Raw genomic sequence first — 21,015 nt, 5'->3', positions numbered from 1 at the left:
TGACCTGATTTATTCTGGGCTTCATCAGATGCTGCTTAGAAATGCATCTTGTTTTAATTCACAGTTTAGCAGCTTTTTCCCTCCTTTTCAACCAGGGTCCCCGTCCTGCCTTGTTTGTTCCTGAAGTTTCATTTGAGTTGCTGGTAAAAAGGCAAATCAAACGTTTAGAAGAGCCCAGCCTGCGCTGTGTGGAGCTGGTTCATGAAGAAATGCAGAGGATTATCCAGCATTGTAGTAATTACAGTACCCAGGTAAAAATGCACGCTTTAGAATTAGGTTTGTACTCGTTGATTTGTCCCCCCACTTGCTTAAGAACTTCAGGAAGTCATATCAGTAAATCTTTGGTTTGTTTTCAGGAATTACTGAGGTTTCCTAAATTGCACGATGCCATAGTTGAAGTAGTAACCTGTCTTTTGCGTAGAAGACTTCCTGTCACAAATGAAATGGTAATTTTCCATCTACTCTAATTTTGCTGGTAAAAATGTGTGGTTTTTGGAGCCTTGTTGCTTTTGTTTGTAGTGTCAGGAACCCAGGTCTTTAAAGGAATCTTAACTTATATTTGTTAAATAGCTAGTTATTTAACATCTACATGATTTGAAACAACTTCTATATTAGAATATTGATTTAGAAAAGCAAAGGGGTGGGGGGGATTCCTCTTCAGCTTATTGTCCCCTTTGACAATTTCCCAAAAAGAATTTTACTAAAACTTCAATTCTACACTTCCTGGTCTCTCTGATATAGTGTATTTCCCTCCCTTGTAACAGAAGCTGTGCATTAACTGTGAAGTTTGGGATGCAGTGATGAAAATTAAATGATAAACCTTATTCTGTGTGTTTTAGGGACTTGTAGTGCCCTTTAGCTAGTGAGAACTAGAAATTCAACCTCTAGCTTTGAGGAAATATGTTTTAATATAAAAGTCTGATTTGGGCTGCTTGTTGAGAAGGAAACAAAGTGTTTCAGTTATTGACTCTGATGTGAAAAGCAAAATTTGCTTTGTATGCTCACTATCCCCCATAGTGAGCCATCTCCCACTGGTTCACATGTTATCTGTGGTTTTTATATAGTTTACACTCATTAGATTGTTGAGTTTTGGTTTTTTTATTGCTGGAGGGGAGTTAGCTTGATGAAGGTAACAAGTTAAACTGATGTAACATCCCAAGTGGCTGAAGGACTGAATTGTGATGAATAAATGAATTCTCTTCTTGCCTTCTGGATCAGAATTTAAGTGTCCTTGGGCAGTGAGAATGGCTTTTGCTATGGACAGTTAGACCACACTTCCCAGCACTGTAGATCTTTACTCCTCCCTAGCATTAGATTTGCCAACTGAATTTTTGGACTGTGAATGTCATTGCATTGCAGGTTCATAATCTCGTGGCCATTGAGTTAGCTTATATCAATACCAAACATCCAGACTTTGCTGATGCCTGTGGTTTAATGAATAACAACATAGAGGTAAGAAAAAACATTTTTTTGACTCCTTTAAATGAAAGTAAAATTGATAAAATAACAAATGTTTCAAGTTCTTTCATTGAAGCACATTTCTACATTTTGAGGTATAAAAATGTGATACATTACAAATATGGTGTATACTCTTGTGATCTGTGGATTTGTTATATTTCTATTGCTTATTACATTGAGGAACAGTGGTTGATATTTAATTGAAAGAATTCTGCCTGTTTTTCAGTCTGGAAAATAAGATAGGCACCTAATTGAGTACTGGCTATTAAATGAAATTTTTGTAAGAGGAAATTTAAAACTGTAGTTGTGAACTACCACATAATGTTGAAGTAACTGCATTTTGTCTCTGACACAATGTATCAATAATTATAATGTTCCTTTCATTCTTGAAAGGATAATACAAGTATTGTTTTGTTTGTTCAGATTATAATTTCTGCTTGCTCTTGGCATTGTTCTTGAATCTCTGTGTTACAAAAATTCAGTCTCCCTAAGACATTTTCTCCATCAGTCTCTCATCAGTAGTTTTTCTGTTTTTCAAGCCCAGCTTTGATTAATAATACTTGTTGCTGTCATCATCCTGTACAAGCAGTTCTAGAACTGTTCTGCTGAATGGATTCTTCCAATCTGGTTTTGTTGCAGTATGTCATCCATCTGGCTAAGAGCTCACTAATACTCTGTGTTTATCCAACATGTTGTTTTCATATCACAAAATCATAAAATGGTTGGAAGGGACCTTGAAAATCATTTAGTTCCAACCCCCCTGCCATGGGCAGGGACACTTTCCACTAGACCAGGTTGTTCAGAGCCCCATCCAACTGGCCTTGAAGACTTCCAGGGATGGGCATCCACAGCTTCTCTGGGCAACCTCTGCCAGGGCCTCACCACCCTCACAGTAAAGAATTTCTTCCTAATATATAATTTTAACTTACTCTCTTTCAGTTTGAAGCCTTTCCCTCTTGTTCTGTCACTACATGCTCTTGTAGTGTTCTGTTTTTAAATGTTTGTTAAAATTTAAACTCTTTATTTTTAATCTTTTACTTTCTTCTCTGCATAAATCTTGTTTTAACTGGGTATGCAGTTGAATTTGCCTTGACAGACTGCTCTTTAATCTAGTTCTGAAACAATGTGTATGGAAACTGCTGTGAGTACAAATGTGAAGACTTTGTGAAGTTGAACTAGAAAATTATTGTATTATCGTGTGTTACTTAAACTAGTTCTTTCCTAACATTTTTCTGAACAGGACATTGGAATTTTTGAAGAACCAAACCATGTAAAACACCCTAACCTTATTTACTGGACAATCAATTCTTAATTTCAAGAAAAATGAGATCTTTTTGTCCTGGTTGCTTCAAATCCTGTTTTGCTATAAAGCGAATTTTGCCTCCTTCTTCCCTTGGGCTAATCATGTGCTGGCCACGGAATCAAATCTTTTAGATTACTTTGAATATTTAATGTTTAGTGAGAGCTGTAGGGGTATTTATGCTGAGCCAAATTGTGTAGCTTTGATGTTGTTTTTTAAAGGCTCAGGTTTTGATTATGGAGCCTGTTGCAAAAATTTTTGCAAAACTTTTTATAATGAGAATTTCATTTCGACCAGGTAATTAAAGTAGTTTTATCCAAATAACCAAGGTTTCATAGGACCATAGTATAATTGCATGACACTGGCTGAGATGAAATTACTAGTTTTTGTCTCTAAAATGTTAAGTCTGTAAAATATGAATCTTGCCTATGTGTTGATACAGAGTAATACATAATTGAGGTCTTGCTGGATTGTTTTTAAAGGAACAGAGGCGTAACAGGTTAGCTCGGGAATTGCCTTCTGCTGTGCCACGAGACAAGGTAAGTAAATGTTGGATTTTTTTATTTATTCATTTAAAGTTTAATGCATTCTCCTTGATCCAATCTAAGTATTGGAAACTTTGATATGCTACCCTAGTAACAGTCTTGGGAGCTTCCAAGTATTGACTTTTTTCCTTCAATTTCATAAGATAAAAGCAGAATGTCATTTTCTTATAAAGATGCGATTTTTTGGGGAGGTTTTAAATCTGGCATTTCTGAAGACTTGTCTATAAATTTAATGTTACACTTACTACTTGAATGTCATCTGAGGTAAGGTGTAAAATGCCTGCAGATGTTAAAGATGGAGTCAGAACTTGCACGCTTAAATTTATAGCTGACACACACTGATTTCTAAAGATTAACAGATGATTGAAAGTATCCAGTGTGCCAGCATAATGACTTCGTGGTTGCTTTTTGATTTTTTTTTTTTTTAAGTCACTCTTAAAACTGCAAGTTATTGCAGTCCTGCTTTCTCTGAGAGAAGCTGGTGGAGGTGACATTTTCAGTATTCTGTATTCTGTCTCTGGAGCTTGCTTAATTTTACCAGGTTTTGGATTAGTGCAATGACAGGTACATACATGGGTGGAAGAACCAACCAAGTGTCATGGAAAATGTTGCCTGGCTGTAGAAGAGTGGTCTGACAATAAGCTGGAATTTTAGACAGTTATTTAACATTATGTGAAGTAGTTAGAATTCAAAGATACAGAGCATAGTTTAAACTCCTCACAAGGTTGTAACAGGAGTTTCTACAGCTGATAGAAATTGGTTCATTAAGGTTGTTAGCTTTAAAAGTGAGACCAAGTTCCAGAATGGGTCTAATACTACTGCCTTTATTCAGGATAAGACAACTGATGGATGAACTGGGAATTTAGGGTAACTATCTAGAGATTGCGTTCAGTGCTCTTTGATCCTTCTTTTTATTGACTTCATCTTTATATCATCAGTGTAGGAGCTGAAATGAAATTGAAAGTCACATAATTCAAAAGTCTCTTAACTGTCTTGAAGATGTCCTTTTTTTGCTTTTTTTCTGCTTATATAACAGTTATTCTTGCAAATTCAAAATATTTCTTTTCTGGATTTTGAAAGACGCTAGTAGGTAAAAGTGTATGAAATTCGCTAGGTAGATTTGGTGGTCTTCAGTTGAATTTTTTTTTTCCCCCCCTCCCTGCATTTTTTACCTTCCTTAGTCTACTAAGGCTCCAGGTGCATTGCCACCTGCTTCCCAGGAGACTGTTACTGCTGCTTCTGCTGAGGCTGATGGCAAGGTCTGTCTTGATTTCTCCTCTAAGCACTGCATGCACGTTTCTGTTGTGGTGCCCCGCAGAAAGGAAAGCAGTTTGGATTTAGTGCTTTGTCACTGACACAAGTTACCCTCCCCACTATGGACTACTTGGCACTGCTGATTTCAGCACGTGCAGTGGCAGGTAAAGATGTGCCATTAGGTGGCAAAGTCACTGCTTTCTGTTTGAGCTCTTGGTTGCAATATTATTGTGGTGCAAGAATGCAGCATAATTTGCCTCAAACTGTCAATAGATTGTTTGGTGCAACAGTATTGTAATCAGAAGTGTTCAGCATGGTTGTTAAACTGCATGTTTTTAATGTGTTGACAGTTAAAGAAGGAGGACAGAAGATAAGCTAAAATGTGAGTTTCCTGCTTCCTGCAGGGAATCCTTACAGGCTTTGTTCAAACTGAACCTCCTTTGTGTTGTTTCTCATAATTGTTGAATCCCTGGTTTACTTATATTTGTGAAATGTGTTCTGCAGTGTTTTTTTACACTTCAGGTGTGATGTCTTTGTGTTAAAATAACAGCTCATTATTACTGTGAAGGCTTTTTTGCTAATGGCTTCGCTTGCAGTCAGAGAAGATGGGAAGTCTTTGTGTATTGGGAGTACCAAGAGGACTCAGGCTTTCTGCTTCACTGCATATGCACATTCAGCTTTTAATGCAAAGCTGCCATTTCTGTCTTCAACAAAGTGGTTAAAGTCAAAATCTAGTCAGTAGTAGAGTTTTAACTATTATTTCATCAGTGTTTTAGAGGTTCTGATATGCTGCAAAACATTAAAAAGAAATCAAGAGCTACTGTGAAGATACTGGTGTGACTTAAAAAGTTGCAGGAAGCTACCAGATTTGTTTGCATTTCCCATAAAACCTGTCCTATATTAGCTGGTTTCATGCTTTCTCTTGTGTAGCTTTGTTTCTGAAACTACTTTGGAGATAGACCAGGCTCCACAGTAATACAGAATGAGAGTGGCGTAGGGATTTTTGTCATTTTGAGTAGCTGTCTTGCAATCAGAAATAATGCAATGGAGCTTTCCTTGCCAGTAGTTCTCTCTTATTAACAGAGTTTGATTTGAATTCTTACAGTGTATTCTGCAATGCCTCTGAACAGTTGTGCAATTTAAATAAAATTTCTGATGTGGACAGTTTAGCTGGGCTTCCTCCTAGTGTGCTACTGTTGCTATTCTGGTTTTTTTTTTTTTGATATTCTATGCTTTGTTTCTCACTTTTTTTTTTTTTTTTTTAGATTTAAGATCAGCCTGTGGTGTTTAATTGTAAACACTAGATAAATTTAGCTTTTTTTCCTCCTATATCTGAAGGAAGACATAAATAGTAGCACAGAGCCTTGAATGTTTTTCAAACAGCAATAGATTTTAAAGCACAGTAGTAAATAGAACAGATATTAGGCTTATGGAAAGGTATGAAATAAAATTGCTCCTGTTCCATATAAAAATAAACTGTTGGGTTTTTTAATACTAATTAACATATGGTGGATACCATCCACTAATATTTCTTTGCCCAGTGATTCTCAATATTTAAGAGCTGGGTGATATGTCCTTTTCTCAGGAGATCAGCAAGTCATTCTTTCTCTGGAACTTCCCACAAACTCTGATCTTCACTTCCAGAGGATGGAGATTTTTGTTTAGTTTTTGATTTGGTACAAAAAAAAGCCTTCTGTAAATTGAGGTCTGGCAGCACAAATGTGTTCATAGCTGTGGTACTTGGAAATAAAAAATGTGCATGTTTTCTAGCTCGTATTGTAAGAAACTTCAGTTTGTATTTAAATAAAATACCAAAGAATTTAAGTTTAAGTAGTGCATGAGCTGTGGTGATCTTCAAAACACACTTTCAGGATGATCCTGATAGTATAAGTTTTATTGCTCCAAGGATGTTTGGTCAAAGTGGTAAAAGCCAAATGATTTAGGAAGACCACTCCGTATTTCATAAGTTATTTGTAGACCCTTAAAATGCTGGGGAGCTTCTCTATGTGAGACATTTTTATACCATTATTTGAAAGAATACGAGTTTTAAAAGCTTTCATTTTACTGGGACCTTGTGTCAGCTGTAAGCAGCAAAGGGAGAACAAAGGTGGGGAATGTGAAGAACAGAATGGCGGGAATATACATATGAAAATCTCATTTTTACTGAGTCTTATCTGTAGTGATTTGATCAGACACTGCTTTACAGTGCCCAAGTTCTAATTCTCCAATGCTTTTCTCAATGTGCTGTTTGTGCAGGCTGCTCCTGGAGCAGCAGATACATCTCAGGAGCCTGGGACAGGCAACTGGAGAGGAATGCTGAAACCCTCAAAAGCAGAAGAGGTATCAGCAGAGGAAAAATCCAAGCCAGCTGCAGCCCTACCTGCTAGTCCTCAAAAAGGACATGCTGTAAACCTGTTAGATGTGGTGAGTCATGAAAGACAAGTACCTGTTCTTTGTAGCTCAGGCTCAGCAAAGAAAACATCTGAATTCCAGATCTTGTAACTTTGCTACTAATATGTGATATCTTTGTAAAATAATTGCCATTACAGCAACAGGGATCTCTAGCCAGTCTCTTCTGCTTCCCTCCTTGCTCAGTCCCTCATCTCCCCCCTGCCCATCCCAATTTCAGCCTATGATTGGGATAACTGGCTTCCTTTGACAAATCCTGTGCAAATGAACTCCTTGTCTAGATCATTCTTGTATAGAAACAAATCTCATCTCAAATTCCTGCACCTTCTTTGCTGAAGTTCAATTTTTATATTAGAGGAAAAGAATGAATTAAAGATGAAACTTAAATTAGATGGAGATACCTATGTTTGGAGCTTAGTTCCTTTAGTGAGCTTTAAAAAAAAATGTAGTAGTGGTGCCCTCTTAACTTTGTCTCACAGATCTGGATTTTAATATATCTCCAGTTTTATTTCTGAAGAATTAGAGGTTTGTTGCAAGACAGGTTATGTCTACCAAACTATCAGACTAAAAGAGCAGTAGTTTATTTTAGTCCACAGTTTGAGTTTTATTTACACAGCAAATGAGCAGAATTGGTAATCTGAGGGTTTTATTTTTTTACATAGCCTGTACCTGTTGCACGCAAACTTTCTGCCCGTGAGCAACGAGATTGTGAAGTGATTGAACGACTTATTAAATCCTACTTCCTTATTGTCAGGAAGAACATTCAGGACAGGTAAGACAGAACTTTCTAGAAATATTGAAGCCGTACAGATATTGTGGTATCTCAAGAGTCATACATATTAATCTTGTTATTTTTATCCTGTTTTTATGTTAGCAACAAGAGAGAAAATATATTTATTTTTTAGAAGGGAGAGCAGCAGTAAAAAGTTGAGCCTTCACTCAAAACTTGAACTAACAAGTTTGAAGAAAACACTTGCTTTCTCTAATGGTTTCAGTTCTGTATAATATTAAGTAAAAGGTTTAATTATTTAGGAGATGCCTGCTCTTCTGGAGGATGCTTCAATTCAGATGGATTATTTGCAGCAAATTATTGCAATGAACTCTAGGTGCTGTCTAGCCCTGACAGAATTTAGCTTTGCCATCCTGTCATTCAAAAGGGAAGGTCAGATAGGAACTACTGTGACTGAGCTTTCCAGTAGTTGGCTATAAGAATGGAAATAGCATAAAGGGTTGTTTCTGCTGTCAGCAGAAAAATTTTGCTTAAAAATTGTCATACTTTCTTTTAACAAAGAATGATATAACACTTTGCTTTGCTTGTATCTTTATGGAAAGACCTAGGTTTGTATATATTTAGATTTTATGTATATGGAAAATTTAGGGGAATACAGGAATCTGGAAACCAGAGTTTATAGCAGATTAGAGAGGTCATGGGAAGTTTTAGTCTACCCAATAAACTAGTACCCTCAATATAATTTTTAGTATTTGATGACAGGGAAGTGCTATGTTTACCTTAATGTTTCTGCAGTGTTAGTACTATGTTAGTACCTTCTTCAATCTGGAGCAGACCTGGTTTTGAATAAAGGCACAATCTTTATGTTCTTGCAGTGTGCCAAAGGCAGTGATGCATTTTCTAGTGAACCACGTGAAGGACACTCTTCAGAGTGAGCTGGTAGGCCAGCTCTATAAATCCTTGTTGTTGGATGACCTTCTGACGGAATCAGAGGACATGGCTCAGCGCAGGAAAGAGGCAGCTGACATGCTAAAGGTAGGGAAGAGATCAGGAGTTCATGGCAGTAGTTCACTATATAAATGTGAGATTTTTGGAAGACTTTTGCTTTCCTTTTTTCTTCGCTGCTTTTTTAAGAATATGCCAATGTATTACTTCTCTCTGCTAGAGGGATTAAAACTAATATGTGACCAGAAAGTATTATGTAGATTGAGTACTTGGGGAGAAGTAACTTAAACTATATTTTAGGCATAAAGCAGAAGATCAAATCCGGTGTTATCTTCCATTATACATTTGGTTTTAATAATGTGCTTTTATTTAATTTTGTAGTTTAAGCAGTGCTCTTTTGGGGGATTAAGCTTACAGAGTTAAGTGCCATTCATGTGTGTCATGCAGAGCCTAATGGCCAATGGCTGGTGACTCTAGACAGTGCCTCATAATGTAACAGTGGGAATGTTTGCACTCACCTATGGTGACTCTGTGTACATCTGTATGACAGTCCTGGTGACGTGTCCATGATAGTGAACTCTTCATTTCTTCATCGTTCAGTTATGTGGTGTGTCAGTGTCCACATCACCTGCATCAGAAATCTGCTACTTTGCATTCAGCTGCATAGAAAAGGGTCCCTCTGCCAGTTCAGCTCACTGAAGAGGTGCTTCTCTTTCATATGCAGTGTGGTCAGACAGTGCCTATTTGAGACCAGATACCCTGGCATACCACTTGTACAAACTCATAGCTCAGATTCTCCAAATTGAGTAATACTTTAAATAATGTCAGTATTAGCTGGTATTATGAGTTTTTAAATCTGCAGTTTAGCAGACTACACTGCAATGAATGCTACAGAATGTTAAAAGTCATAAAAAGTAGGTGCAGATTCTCTTTTATTTTGAAGAGGGTTTAAAACATTAAAATTGCGTGTGGTGAAAAAGCCTGCCCTTCTTGAAAATTTAATGGGTTGCCACTCATTTCATAATGAACTGATTAGCTTAAAATCAGTTTTTAACTTTACACTTCCTAGACTGCTGCTGTTACCTCCCTGAGAAAACCTCTACAGAAAAACTAACTAGCTCTGGCTTCTGTGTGTTTGTGTGTGCAGGCCCTGCAGCGAGCAGCCAGATCATTGCAGAGATTCGTGAGACACATCTTTGGTGAAGACTGTATCAGCCACACTATTTATATGCATTGGAGGTTCCATTGGCTTGAAAATTGCTAGGCATGGTATACGGAGTAGAATTTTTATTTATGAACTCTTATCTGTGTACTGCAACTGTGTAAATCTGCTCATGTAAAGACAGTTGGTTTGATTTGCAAACAGGAAAATATGCTGTATTTTGCAAAAGAAGTCGTATTTAATCCACATAATAAATGGCTCTAAATGTTTCCTTACCAGCTTTCTGGTGCAAATTAAAGCAGACCAAGTCTTCTGTCTCAGTGACAGTCTCATTTGAACTTGGGAAAAAACGTTCAAGTTCCAGTGCCTGACTTGCTAAACAGGTTGCCTGTGGTTAAGACGGCCGGTGTAGTCTTGTGGCATAGTTTTAAGCTGCTTTTACAATAGAAGTTTAAATACTGTGAAGAGAAGAAAGCACCGAGTATTTCCTTTCATGAATATATTGCATGCACTGTGACAGATGGAGGTATCAATTTTATAGCACAGTAGACATGTCGACTGTATTACTATGTATGTGTGTCCACATTATTTTTTTTCCCCCAAATGTTTAAACTGCAGACAAAACGTTGAACTTGATTTAATGAGTATCATGTAGGAAGAATAGCCTGGAGCTTGTGAACAATAGCAGCCTGCTAAAAGTGGGTGCAAAGGTTTTCATGTACACTGGAGCTTGTGTATGAATGTTGGGGATTATAATCAGGTACAAACACATCTCCCCCCTTCCTCCCCTCTGGGACCAAGCCCCTGGACCATCCCATAGTAAATTTGTTCTGGCAGAACTGAAAAATAAAAACGGATTTCAAAACTGTAATGGATAATAAGTGTTTCTTTTAAAACAGATTTAAGTTGGCCAGGGAGAAGGGTGATCCCCACAACTTCTTTGAATTTTGGAATGTATGACAGTATGAAAGAAAGTCTGTGGAATTGGAATATTTATACCAGAGATTAGAGTTGCTTTTGAGGAAATTTTATTGTGCTGTAAGTAGTGCGCTTTTTTTTTTTTTTTTTTGGAGGACAATCATAAAATAATGACATTTAGGTTGGAAATTAAGTTGATTTTTTTTCTTCTGATTATAATTCTTACAGATAACTATTGATCACACTAGCCTTTATAAAGTAAACATTTTAATTTTTATGAATAAAAATTTATTTAAACTCCAGCCAGCGCACTTGCATGTACTTTTCAAGCAGATTCACTCTTTTTGTATAAAGTGAAAATGTTTACTCTAGTGTTGCTGATATTTTATCTTTAACACAACTTGCATGAAAATAGGACACTCCCTTAACCTCCATGGCTTTGTGGTACTGGGCCAGTATAATGAGGTTTTTTTAATTACCAAATGCACTTCCTTCTGCCTTTAATCAGTTAGAAATGGAATTCCTTTTGTAAGCTGCTAAAGATAGAAAATTTAAAAATTCAGTTTACAAGAAGCTGTTTAAAAATGCATTTTTCTCATGGTAATCTTCAGTTTTGCATCAATATAAGCACAAGTCTGGCAGGTGCAACTTTTGGATACTTTATGTATAATCTGACATAATTCACGCCGAACACAGAAATATATAATGCATTTTTAAACAGCCTAAAAAGTCACAGTGTATGTATTACATGTAATGAATACAAAGCAAGTAATTTTAACTTCTTGCATTGTGTCCAGGGATGGTAGTTCTCAGATTTAAGAAATATGACTGAAGTGCAAACCACTTTTGTAATCAGCTTTGGTGATCAGTGGAAAGTTTTAATAGTTTTGTCAAAAGCATTTCATTTCTGTTTGGAATTCACCTGACACCTCTATTACCTTTTACTTTCAACACATAAGAAGTATGTTTTCAACAAGGTAGTGCCGTCCATAAGTGAACTGCTACCTAAGCTTTAACTCCCAAAGTTCAGTCAACAGTCTCTTATGAAGAAGTAATCTGACTTGTAAGTTTTGAAATGCTGCATAAAGCAAATGAATTTCATTTATTTAAGAAATTCTTGCAAGTGATAACCTGGCTCTGTAATGTCATGTAAAATTCCCACAGTGTAAATTTGGTTTCTGAAATGTTATGACTTTTTTTAAGTTTCACAAGAAGTTTCAATTTGGTAATGTTTTGAGTGCCAAGAAATGAACTTGATTTGTAATCCTTAATGCAAGTCTTTGAAAGTCCATGCTGTAATAATCCTGTTATATAATAAACAGATAATACACAAAATGAATTATTCAAGAAATAGTTTTGAACTGAGTTGTAGTTCAAGTGACAGGACTTAGTTAATAGTGTAACTGCCTGTATTTGTACAGCCATACTTAAGTTTGCACTTGCTCTTGTTCAAGTCTACATTCTGACTTCTTGTATAGTTGCATAAGTAATAGTGTAGACAGGCTGCTTGTGGCTGTTGCTAGGTTTGAAATAAGCTGTTTTCTGGAATTGAACTAAAATACTTAAAATGCCACTGTTGCTGCCAGCACTAAAAGAAATAATGAGTAAACTACAGAAAAAAAGCCTAATGAGGTCAGCAACCAAAAACTCCCAGGTTAAAATGATGGTTTGCAGCTGCCTTCTAGCCCACTTTATTTAATTTAAGGTTGAAATAATTTTGTCATTAATGCACAAATTTTAGCTAACTTAAAATAATTTGCTCTCCAGTGGGGAGAGAATCATGGAGGGGAAAATCACTGTAGCCAAGGTCAGATTAGTAAATGTCTGACATTAGTACCTCAGCTGTGTGGTACTGCTGTAACTAAAGCACAGTGTACCAATGTGAACAGTTTGTCAGTGTTTAGTTGTCAGGTTCAGATTTCACATAGTGGAATAGATGGGCAAGGGGAGGGTGTCTTTGTGCTTCAAACCTCATTCTGAAGTAAACAGAGCAGACCTTGTGTAAAACCTGCCTTTTTACTCAATGCTTTATAGACTACAGCAGGGCAAACAACTTGCCAGTCTGTTGAGCCCCTGCCCTGTTGGTAATTTGAATGGAATTATCTTGAGTAATTTTTTTTCCTATGGTTTTATCCTTCAGCTGTGAGGGTGATGGGTAGCTGGTGTTTTCAGTAGTTACTGAGGATCTCCACTGTGTGAGCTTTTTATTGCAAGCCAAACTCTGTGCTTTGAGGTGACAGCCAGATGATTGATTCTTCAAAGTGTAAAACCATTGAATATAGTTTTGTGCTCAGTGGCACTGAAGGTGCTTTCATGCTCTGATAGCTTCGAGTTTACCTGTCCAAAAAAACTACTTTTTGCACTTTAGAATCACAGATTTGTAGCCATGTTAAATGCTTTAACATTCTGTACTACCTAATGTTCACAGTTGAACAAGTTCTGTTTCTGATTACCTGAGCATATCTGTTTTGGGGTATAGAATAAATAAGATCAGGCTAAGAAAGGATACTTGATTTTTCCAGTCATCCCAAGTGTTCAAGTGTGATAACCCTGTACAGTCATGGCAAGTAGTGGTTGTATCCAGCTGTTTCTTTGAAAAGAGTCAGGGAAGGGTTTGGTTTGCTAGGAATTGGTCAAAAGGAAGCACAGACTAAATTTCTTAAGAATTTATGGATGTTACTAAAAACCTTGTCTGCAAAGAAGTGACTTCCCTTTTTTTACTTTTTATTTGTAAAAATGAATAAAATCTTTTTAGTAACTTATTAAAAGTGGGTATATGTGTGCATCTGCACCATTTGGTAATTAGGGAAAAAAGGCAGGAAAGAGATCAGACACAAATCATTACTTAATTTCTATATTCTTGGGATTTTATTTCCTGTAACCAGAAAGAAACTATCAGATCTGCTCTCTTGTTTTCCTCTGGAGGCAAACATGGCTGTCTATTGGTGTAGTTTGTTCCCATACGCTTCTGATTTGCACTAATGCTTCTGTTGTTTAAGAAACAAGGCAGGTATATTAGGTGGATGCACTTAGCCTTCCCTTCTCCTCACCTTTCTCCTCCACATGCTTTCTCTTAAGGCAAAGTTAATAAGCAACAGAAAGTGGTCTGGGAGCTGAGACAATGTATAGAGTGCTTTTTTTAAGTTAGAAATGACTCAGCTACTTTTTTTCTTTATGAAACAGAGATGTCTCATTATAATTTTAATTTCCCCATTCCTCTCATAGGCTGGGTGGTTTTAAACCAGCTGAACTACCATGACTTATTCTGACAACAGAAGAGATAGTGCTGAGTGACCACATCCAGGAAGGTCAGATTAAGATCTTGTGGTATAATATATTATATTGCAACTGACTGTAGAGCCCAATTAGTGCCAGGATGTACCTTTTATCAAAGATGGCAGATAGCAGGGATGTGTCCAGGAATTCGCAGGGCTGAGAAGCAGAATGAGCATCACTCACCTGGTAAGTCATACTATGCACACAGAAGGCTTAAAAGGGATTCATGAGGTTGATTTAAGCTTTGAGAGGCTCTATACTTCCACATTTCAAAAAGTGATTTTGCTATGCATTCCCACATGAAGGCTGGAAAGCTTTGGTGCAATGTGCATAACCAAGAAGCTCATTAGTGCTTAATCATTCTTTTCCTTTATTGTGAATTTCCTGCAGGTTCCTTCAAAGCAAACCTGTTCTGAACAAACAGGTTGATTGCAGGTTGGTTGTCCTTGCCCACTGGCACAGGTTTCTCTGGTAGGTGAGCACACCTTGGCTGTGAGAAGTCCTGGGTTGGAGGATGATTTTGCTCATCTTGCTGTGGGTTCTCCTGTGGAGTAACCAGCCACTGTTCTCCTCCAACACACGGTTGTTAAAGGAGGGGAAGCCTCCTTTGAGATCCAAAGATCTCCATCTCTGGACTCTGCAATGAATCTTTTCATTGTCTTCTTGTGCAGCTCCTCTTAGGAATGGTGCTTTGAATAAGGCAGAATATCTAAAACCTCTTCACTGGTATAACCTCAGCTGTTTTATTTGAACTCTGTTGGTGCATTTTGAAAATTGATGGTATTGGGCAGTTTGTGAGCTGCATAGTAATGCACAGGACAGAAACATCTTCAAGTATGTCTTCAAGCCACAGAGCTGAAATGACCTGTTGTTTTAGGGAGATACTCTGTTGTCACAGCTGCAGCCATTTTATAATGTAGTAATTTTTCTTTCCAACCCTAAGTAATGATACTCCATTCTTGAGAATATGCTGTCCAAGAATAAGAACAGTCTCAGGATTAGTTACACGATTCCCATTTATTGAAACTCCTCCATCTGTAATTTTCTGGTACCTTAAAAAAAAAACCAAAACAAAAATAAATGATAATTGCAAAAGGAAACTACTTATTGCCATTAAGTATTGAAAGTCCACTTAAGGGGTTTTTTTTCTTGGATCCATAATTGAGTAAATTTTAATTCTCTTGCACTTCATTTTCAGTCCAGGTCAAGAGTGAGTGAAACTAACCTTAGCCTCTACTACTCCAATTCTGTCTGAGAGGTGTAGGGAAACCTAGGCTATTGCTTTAGGTTGTCCCTTGATCAGGTGTAGATTTTACAGCTGAGGTACATAAGGCTGTGTTAGCATATACTCAAAATAGAATGAGGTTGTGTGCTCACCTCTTCTTTAGTGCTGCTATGTAGATCACAGCCTGTTTCTGCTTGATTTGGCTGTTCTGATCATTTAACTTCTGACCCCAGACTGCTACAACTGTTTAGGTGAGTAGAGCACCAGGTGAGAACTTACCCACTAGGTCCATCTGGAATGGCATTGGCTTTGCGACACAAGTCAAGAACACTCATTCCAGGTTCAAGCATCAGTTCAGCAGAAGGAGCTTGTCTAAAAAGTTCCTGTAACTCTAGGTCAGACATCTCTTCCAGAGCCTCCACACTACTGTAATAAAGGGCCTTAGTGCACCTGTGAGAACAAAGATCATTCAGAATACAGAGCCAGACTCATTTCCACACAAAGTGCTATTCAAACAAGCAGATTCCTCTCCCCAATTTCTCCTGAGTCCACAAACTAAGAGAATTACTTGAAATACACCCCCATTTTTTATTGTACCCCACTGCCCTCTGGATTTTTTTTTATATTCTTAATGTATTTTTAAGTCTACAGAATTATTACATTTTTCTCTTTTAACATCTAAGCAACAACTAAATACATTTAAATAGTCTCTGAAAAGAGAATCATTACCATTTAAAAAATCTGAAACAAAACTGCTTGACAAAACCAACTTCACCTCTTAGCAGATTCTAGCCCCTCTCTGCCATGGACAAGCTTGGTAACTTCTGCAGCCAGTCGTTTCTGAGGGCCCCATTTTTCAGGTTCTTTAGCATGCATTTCCATGATGTGGGCAATCTCCTCAAGAGGTAGGAAAGTGAATAGTTTCAGGTATCTATGAGCAGAGAAAAAAAATATTTGTTTGTATAGCCTTCATTACAGATTTCCTGCCTTTGTCATTCAAACTTCGCTAACTCACTGATTCTTAATCCATTTAAGAAATCCATATGCCATATTAAATTAATGCTTAATTGTGTGAGTTATGGTACATGAATAGAAATAAATGGTATGTTTGTCCAGAGGTGGGCTAAGTTATGACTACTACTAGCTTTGAAGAGGTTTATGGAACTAGTAATTTAACCAGGTATATGAATTTTGTTCATTCCGTTTTTCTCCTCTGCTTTAGTTTTTGCTTTAACTGCTTTCAACAGTGACTCAAAACTGGTGCCTGAAAACCTCTACTTTGTATACTTGTATTTATATTCCTTGTATACTCTCTGCCAAGAGTTTAAAATGGTATAGCTTTCTCCCCTTTTTATTTGCACTACTGCCAGTAAAGACACTACCAGTGTCACTGCCTCCTAGGCATGTTTTCATCTAGGCCAGTGGTCTCCAAAGTGGGGTGACAGCAGCCTAGGAGGTAGGCAAGACCACTGGGGTACAGGAAGAAAGTATCAGAAGTTCAGTACTACTACACTTCTATAAATAAATAAAAATATACATGTACTGGGAGTGAATGCTTAGAATTTCTTTCACTGATAAGAGCCTGTGATCAAAAAGTTTGGAGATCACTGATCTACAGTTAATACAATCGTAAATATTAATTTCTTGGCTTTTTCTTAACAAGGCAACATTCAGATCCGTTTAAGGATATGCAGATTTGAATGTCATGCAGTTGCAGTTCTAAAAGCTGAACTCTTGTGTGTTTATAACTAGTTAAGCAGCTTCTCACAATTAGAATGTGGTCCTTCTGGATACCTCATTCTAAGTCAAAACTTGTAGTAATTAATATATATTTAAGTGCAGTTGCTTATTAATCAGCAGGAGAGACTTCATTGATGCTGAGATGCTCAGTACTGAAACTAACACACCTTGTAAGAAAGATCACCCCACAGGCAAACAAAATGCACTGTCACTTGTTTGTTCATCCACCTCCTAATTTTCTTGTGCATATGACGGGTTCCACTATCCTATACTTAGGAACCAGTTATGCTTGTTTGTTTAATGAATGTACAGTTATAAAACATATACTTCTACATGGAGCTTGTGTTGCACATATCCAAATGAAACAGTTACGGAGAACAGTTAGGATCGGGTTTTATAAACAATAATAAAAAGCAAGATGAAGAACAACTTACTTTTCAACTACGTTATCTTGTTGTCTGACAAAAAACTGATACAGCTCAAATGGAGAAGTCTTATCTCTGTTTAGCCAAACTGCATTTCCAGCAGTCTTTCCCAGTTTATCTCCAGTAGTACTGGTAATAAGAGGTACAGTAATTCCAAACACATCTGTTCCTGTCATCCTGAAAAAGTAAAGATGCACCGCATGTTAAAAAAAAATAACATTGGTAAAACTGACTAAAATACAAACATTCTGCAAGGTCCTATCCTTAATTAAAGCAGTTAAATAAGACAGGGAGTGAGGAGCAAAAGATGCCCGAACAGATGTTCTGAAAAGAGTGCTTTAGGGAAAAAAACAAGTTTTTAAGTTCTTTTATGTGTATCAAAGAAGTTGACATACTCGAGTAGTTTCATGAGCAACAGCATTAGCAGATTCATTGTGCCCAGCTGTTTCTGCCCAAGTACTAATGAAGCTGCTGGTGTGGCTGGGACACTTGTAAGCTTTTCCTCTGTGCCCATTCTCTGTCTTGTAATAATCAAGCCCGTACTGAAGTAGAAGCATTACCACATCCTCACTGATTTATACTCCTGCAAACCTTCTAAAACTGCACTAATTTGGTGGATAACAAAAAGCGCGTCATCACATCTCATTTTATTTCTGAGAAGGAAAGGAGCAATCTTGACCAATATACCACAACTACCTCTACTTCAGTGTGATCACACCAGGATCCACGTGCTGGCAGAGGACTGTCCTGATTTTGTCCCATGCTTCAGGGTATTGATTTTGTTTCTTGGATCCACTAAAAAAAATCCATCCTTTTTGTTAATTCATTAACAATTCATAGAAAACACTTAAACCCTGGCCAAAATGTACATATGTGTCAGGCTTATGGTCAGGCCAATTAATTATTCCTCTCCAATCACAGTTTTATGTAAGGCCAAATCTCTTGAGGGCTGACGTCTGCTCCTGGTGCTTTAGTGACTGTCAGCACCAAGTCGCACAGCATTTGGTCACGAATCAACTGGGTTGGAAGACACCTCTGAGATCATGAAGTCCAACCTATGACCACCTCATCTACTAGACCATAGCACTCAGTGCCACATTCACTCCTTCCTTAAAACCACCAGGTGACTCCACCACCTCCCTGGGCAGCCCGTTCCAATGCCTAATCACTCCATCTGTGAAGAACTTCTTCCTAAGGTCCAACCTAAACCTCCTCTGGTGCAGTTTAAGAGTGTGTCCTCTTGTCCTGTCACTTCTTACCTGCGAGAAGCGGCCGATCCCCCTCCGGCTACAACCTCCTTTCAGGTAGGTGTAGGGAGCTACAGGGTCACCCTGAGCCTCCTTTTCTCCAGGCTAAACAGCCCCAGCTCCCTCGGCCGCTCCTCACAGGACATGCACTCCAGACCCTTCCCCCAGGAACTCCACTGCCCTTCTTTGTACCTGCTCCAGCACCTCAACATCCCTCCAGAACTGAGTGGCCCAGAACTGACAAAGCACTCGAGCTGCGGCCTCACCACTGCCAAGCATTGAGAGAATCCCTTCCCCAGTCCTGCTGGCCACACTATTCCCGACGCAGGTCTCCCGGTACCGAGACCACGCGCACCACCCCCGGCCCCGCCGTACTTGGTGACGAGCTCGTAGCCGGACATGATGTTTCCCATCTGGTCGTGGCCCCCCAGCTGGATGCGGCAGCCGCGGTGCTGGTGCAGGTGCAGGAAGTCGTACGCCTGGAGCGCGGGGTACAGGAATTCCGCCAGGCTCATCCCGTCGGCGCTGCGGAGTCGCGCCTGGCAGCTCTGCCGGCTCAGCAGCGTGCCCATGCGGAGCCGCCGCCGGCCCCGCCCAGGAACCGCAGCAGCGGCTCGCGGCCGAGCCAGCTGGCGTTGTCCAGCAGCTCCGCCCGGCCCAGCCGCCCGGCCCCGGGTCCCAGAACAGCTCCCGGTGGTTCTGGAAGAGCCGCTCCAGCCCCGCGCGCAGGGCCCGGGCGTGCGCGCGCACCGCCCGGCCGGCAGCGGCTCCCGCGCGCGCTCCCGCCCGCTGGGGTCCCGAGCCGCGCGGTGGCCCCGCCCACCACGGCGATGACGTCGTGCCCCGCGCGCTGGAAGTGCAGCAGCGCCATGACGGGCAGCAGGTGCCCCACGTGCAGCGAGTCCGCCGTGGGGTCGAACCCGCAGTAGGCGGCCAGGGGCGGCCGGCCCGGCGCCAGCAGCGCCGGCAGCTGCTCCTCCGCGCTCTGCGCCGGGAACACCTCCTGGAACAGCCCGCGCTCGCACTGCGCCGCCAGCAGCCCGCCCGCGCCCCGCGCCCGCCGCGGCTGCTCGTGGGCCCGGCGGCGGGGCGGGAGCGGGGCCCGGCGGAGCCCGCCCCAGAGCCCCGCCGCCCGCCCGCACCGCCGAGCCACCACCGGGGCCGCCATCGCGCGCGGGGCACGCCGGGAACGCGCGGGGAGGGGCTCCCTCAGGCGCCGGCCCCGCCCCGCGCGGGGAGCCGGGGTGGGATGAGCGGGGTGGGATAACTGGGGCGGGATAAGCGGGATGGGACAACGGGGTTGGGAACCGGGGTGGGATAAGCGGGATGGGACAACCGGGATGGGATAACCGGGGTGGAATGAGCGGGATGGGACAACCGGGGTGGGATAGCCGGGGCGGGATAAGCGGGATGGGACAATCGATGTTGGGTTAACCGGGGTGGAATGAGCGGGGTGGGACAACCGGGATGGGATAACCGGGGTGGGATAACCGGGGCAGGATAAGCGGGATGGGACAACCAGGCTGGGACAATCGGGTGGGATAAGCGGGATGGGACAACCAGGCTGGGACAATCGGGGTGGGATAAGCGGGATGGGACAACCGGGATGGGGTAACCGGGGTGGGTCAGTCGGGAGGGGGTAACAGGGACAGGACAATCGGGATGGAACAATCGGCGTGGGATCACCGTCATGACCGGGGGGGGGGGGGGGGGGGTGTGTGAGCACGGAGGGAGCCTTGGATGGTCGAGAATGGCTTGAACGCCTGGCTGGTGGTTCTCCTTCACGGTATTAAAGAAAATTCACACAGACACACCGTGTGTTGTTGGCTTCTCCTCCTCCGCTTCTTTTTTTTTTTTTTTTTTCCTTTCCCCAACCCGAAATACCGGGATTTATGATGCTTTCAGGCTGAAATGCTTGCGTGGGAAATGAGGCCCTCAGCTGGTATTAGGGTGGCTGGCAGGACAGGTAGCAGATGCTTAAATTAGTGACATCAGAGCTTTAGAGCTTACGGACTCTAGAATTATAAGCTGCATTACCAGAATTTATTAGCTGTGTTACGTAGCTTGAGTATTTGGGAAGAGGACGCTTAAACTATATTGGTGTGCAGCTATAGGCACATGGGTGATAAAAGGAAGATTAGGGGAAACATGGGCCCTCTCAAAAGGGAAATGGGACACCTGGTTACCTGGGATATGGAAAAGGCTGAGGTGCTCCACGATTTTTTTTGCCTCAGTCTTCACTAGCAAGTGACACCACCAGAGCTGCAGAAGGCAAGGCAAGGATGAGGAGAATGAAGAACCACCTACTGTAGGAGAAGATCGGGTTTGAGACTGTCTAAAGAACCTGAAGGTGCACAAGTCCTTGGGATTTGATGAGATGC

General features: G+C 40.4%; 2 protein-coding genes across 5 annotated transcripts in view; one reads left to right on the top strand and one right to left on the bottom strand.

Annotated features, from left to right (window-relative positions):
* DNM1L (dynamin 1 like) overlaps nucleotides 1–12,072 on the top strand; it is a 37,566-nt gene extending 25,494 nt beyond the window's left edge. For 2 of the 4 annotated variants that reach the window (XM_032689232.1, XM_032689231.1), the window contains 9 exons: nucleotides 96–251; nucleotides 357–446; nucleotides 1,360–1,452; nucleotides 3,241–3,297; nucleotides 4,485–4,562; nucleotides 6,814–6,981; nucleotides 7,629–7,738; nucleotides 8,572–8,731; nucleotides 9,789–12,072. In XM_032689232.1, coding sequence (XP_032545123.1) covers nucleotides 96–251; nucleotides 357–446; nucleotides 1,360–1,452; nucleotides 3,241–3,297; nucleotides 4,485–4,562; nucleotides 6,814–6,981; nucleotides 7,629–7,738; nucleotides 8,572–8,731; nucleotides 9,789–9,905 — 1,029 coding nt within the window. In that variant the 3' untranslated portion in view covers nucleotides 9,906–12,072. The remainder of the gene's footprint in view (nucleotides 1–95; nucleotides 252–356; nucleotides 447–1,359; nucleotides 1,453–3,240; nucleotides 3,298–4,484; nucleotides 4,563–6,813; nucleotides 6,982–7,628; nucleotides 7,739–8,571; nucleotides 8,732–9,788) is intronic. The other 2 variants (XM_032689234.1, XM_032689233.1) reach the window with 1 other exon arrangement.
* A 2,271-nt stretch (nucleotides 12,073–14,343) lies between these two features.
* On the bottom strand, nucleotides 14,344–19,856 carry YARS2 (tyrosyl-tRNA synthetase 2; the record flags this gene model as incomplete). Its single annotated transcript, XM_032688963.1, is given in 9 exon segments — nucleotides 14,344–15,049; nucleotides 15,502–15,672; nucleotides 15,998–16,153; nucleotides 17,397–17,564; nucleotides 19,010–19,214; nucleotides 19,217–19,297; nucleotides 19,300–19,389; nucleotides 19,392–19,433; nucleotides 19,436–19,856. Coding segments are annotated over 9 exon segments (1,494 nt in total), but the record flags the coding sequence as incomplete, so codon positions are not given.
* Between the last annotated feature and the right edge of the window lie 1,159 nt (nucleotides 19,857–21,015).

Source organism: Chiroxiphia lanceolata, chromosome 5, assembly GCF_009829145.1.
Source record: "Chiroxiphia lanceolata isolate bChiLan1 chromosome 5, bChiLan1.pri, whole genome shotgun sequence".
NCBI classification, from domain to species: domain Eukaryota; kingdom Metazoa; phylum Chordata; class Aves; order Passeriformes; family Pipridae; genus Chiroxiphia; species Chiroxiphia lanceolata.
The sequence above is the reverse complement of the archived record's forward strand: the minus strand, read 5'-3'. Positions and strand labels throughout refer to the sequence as shown.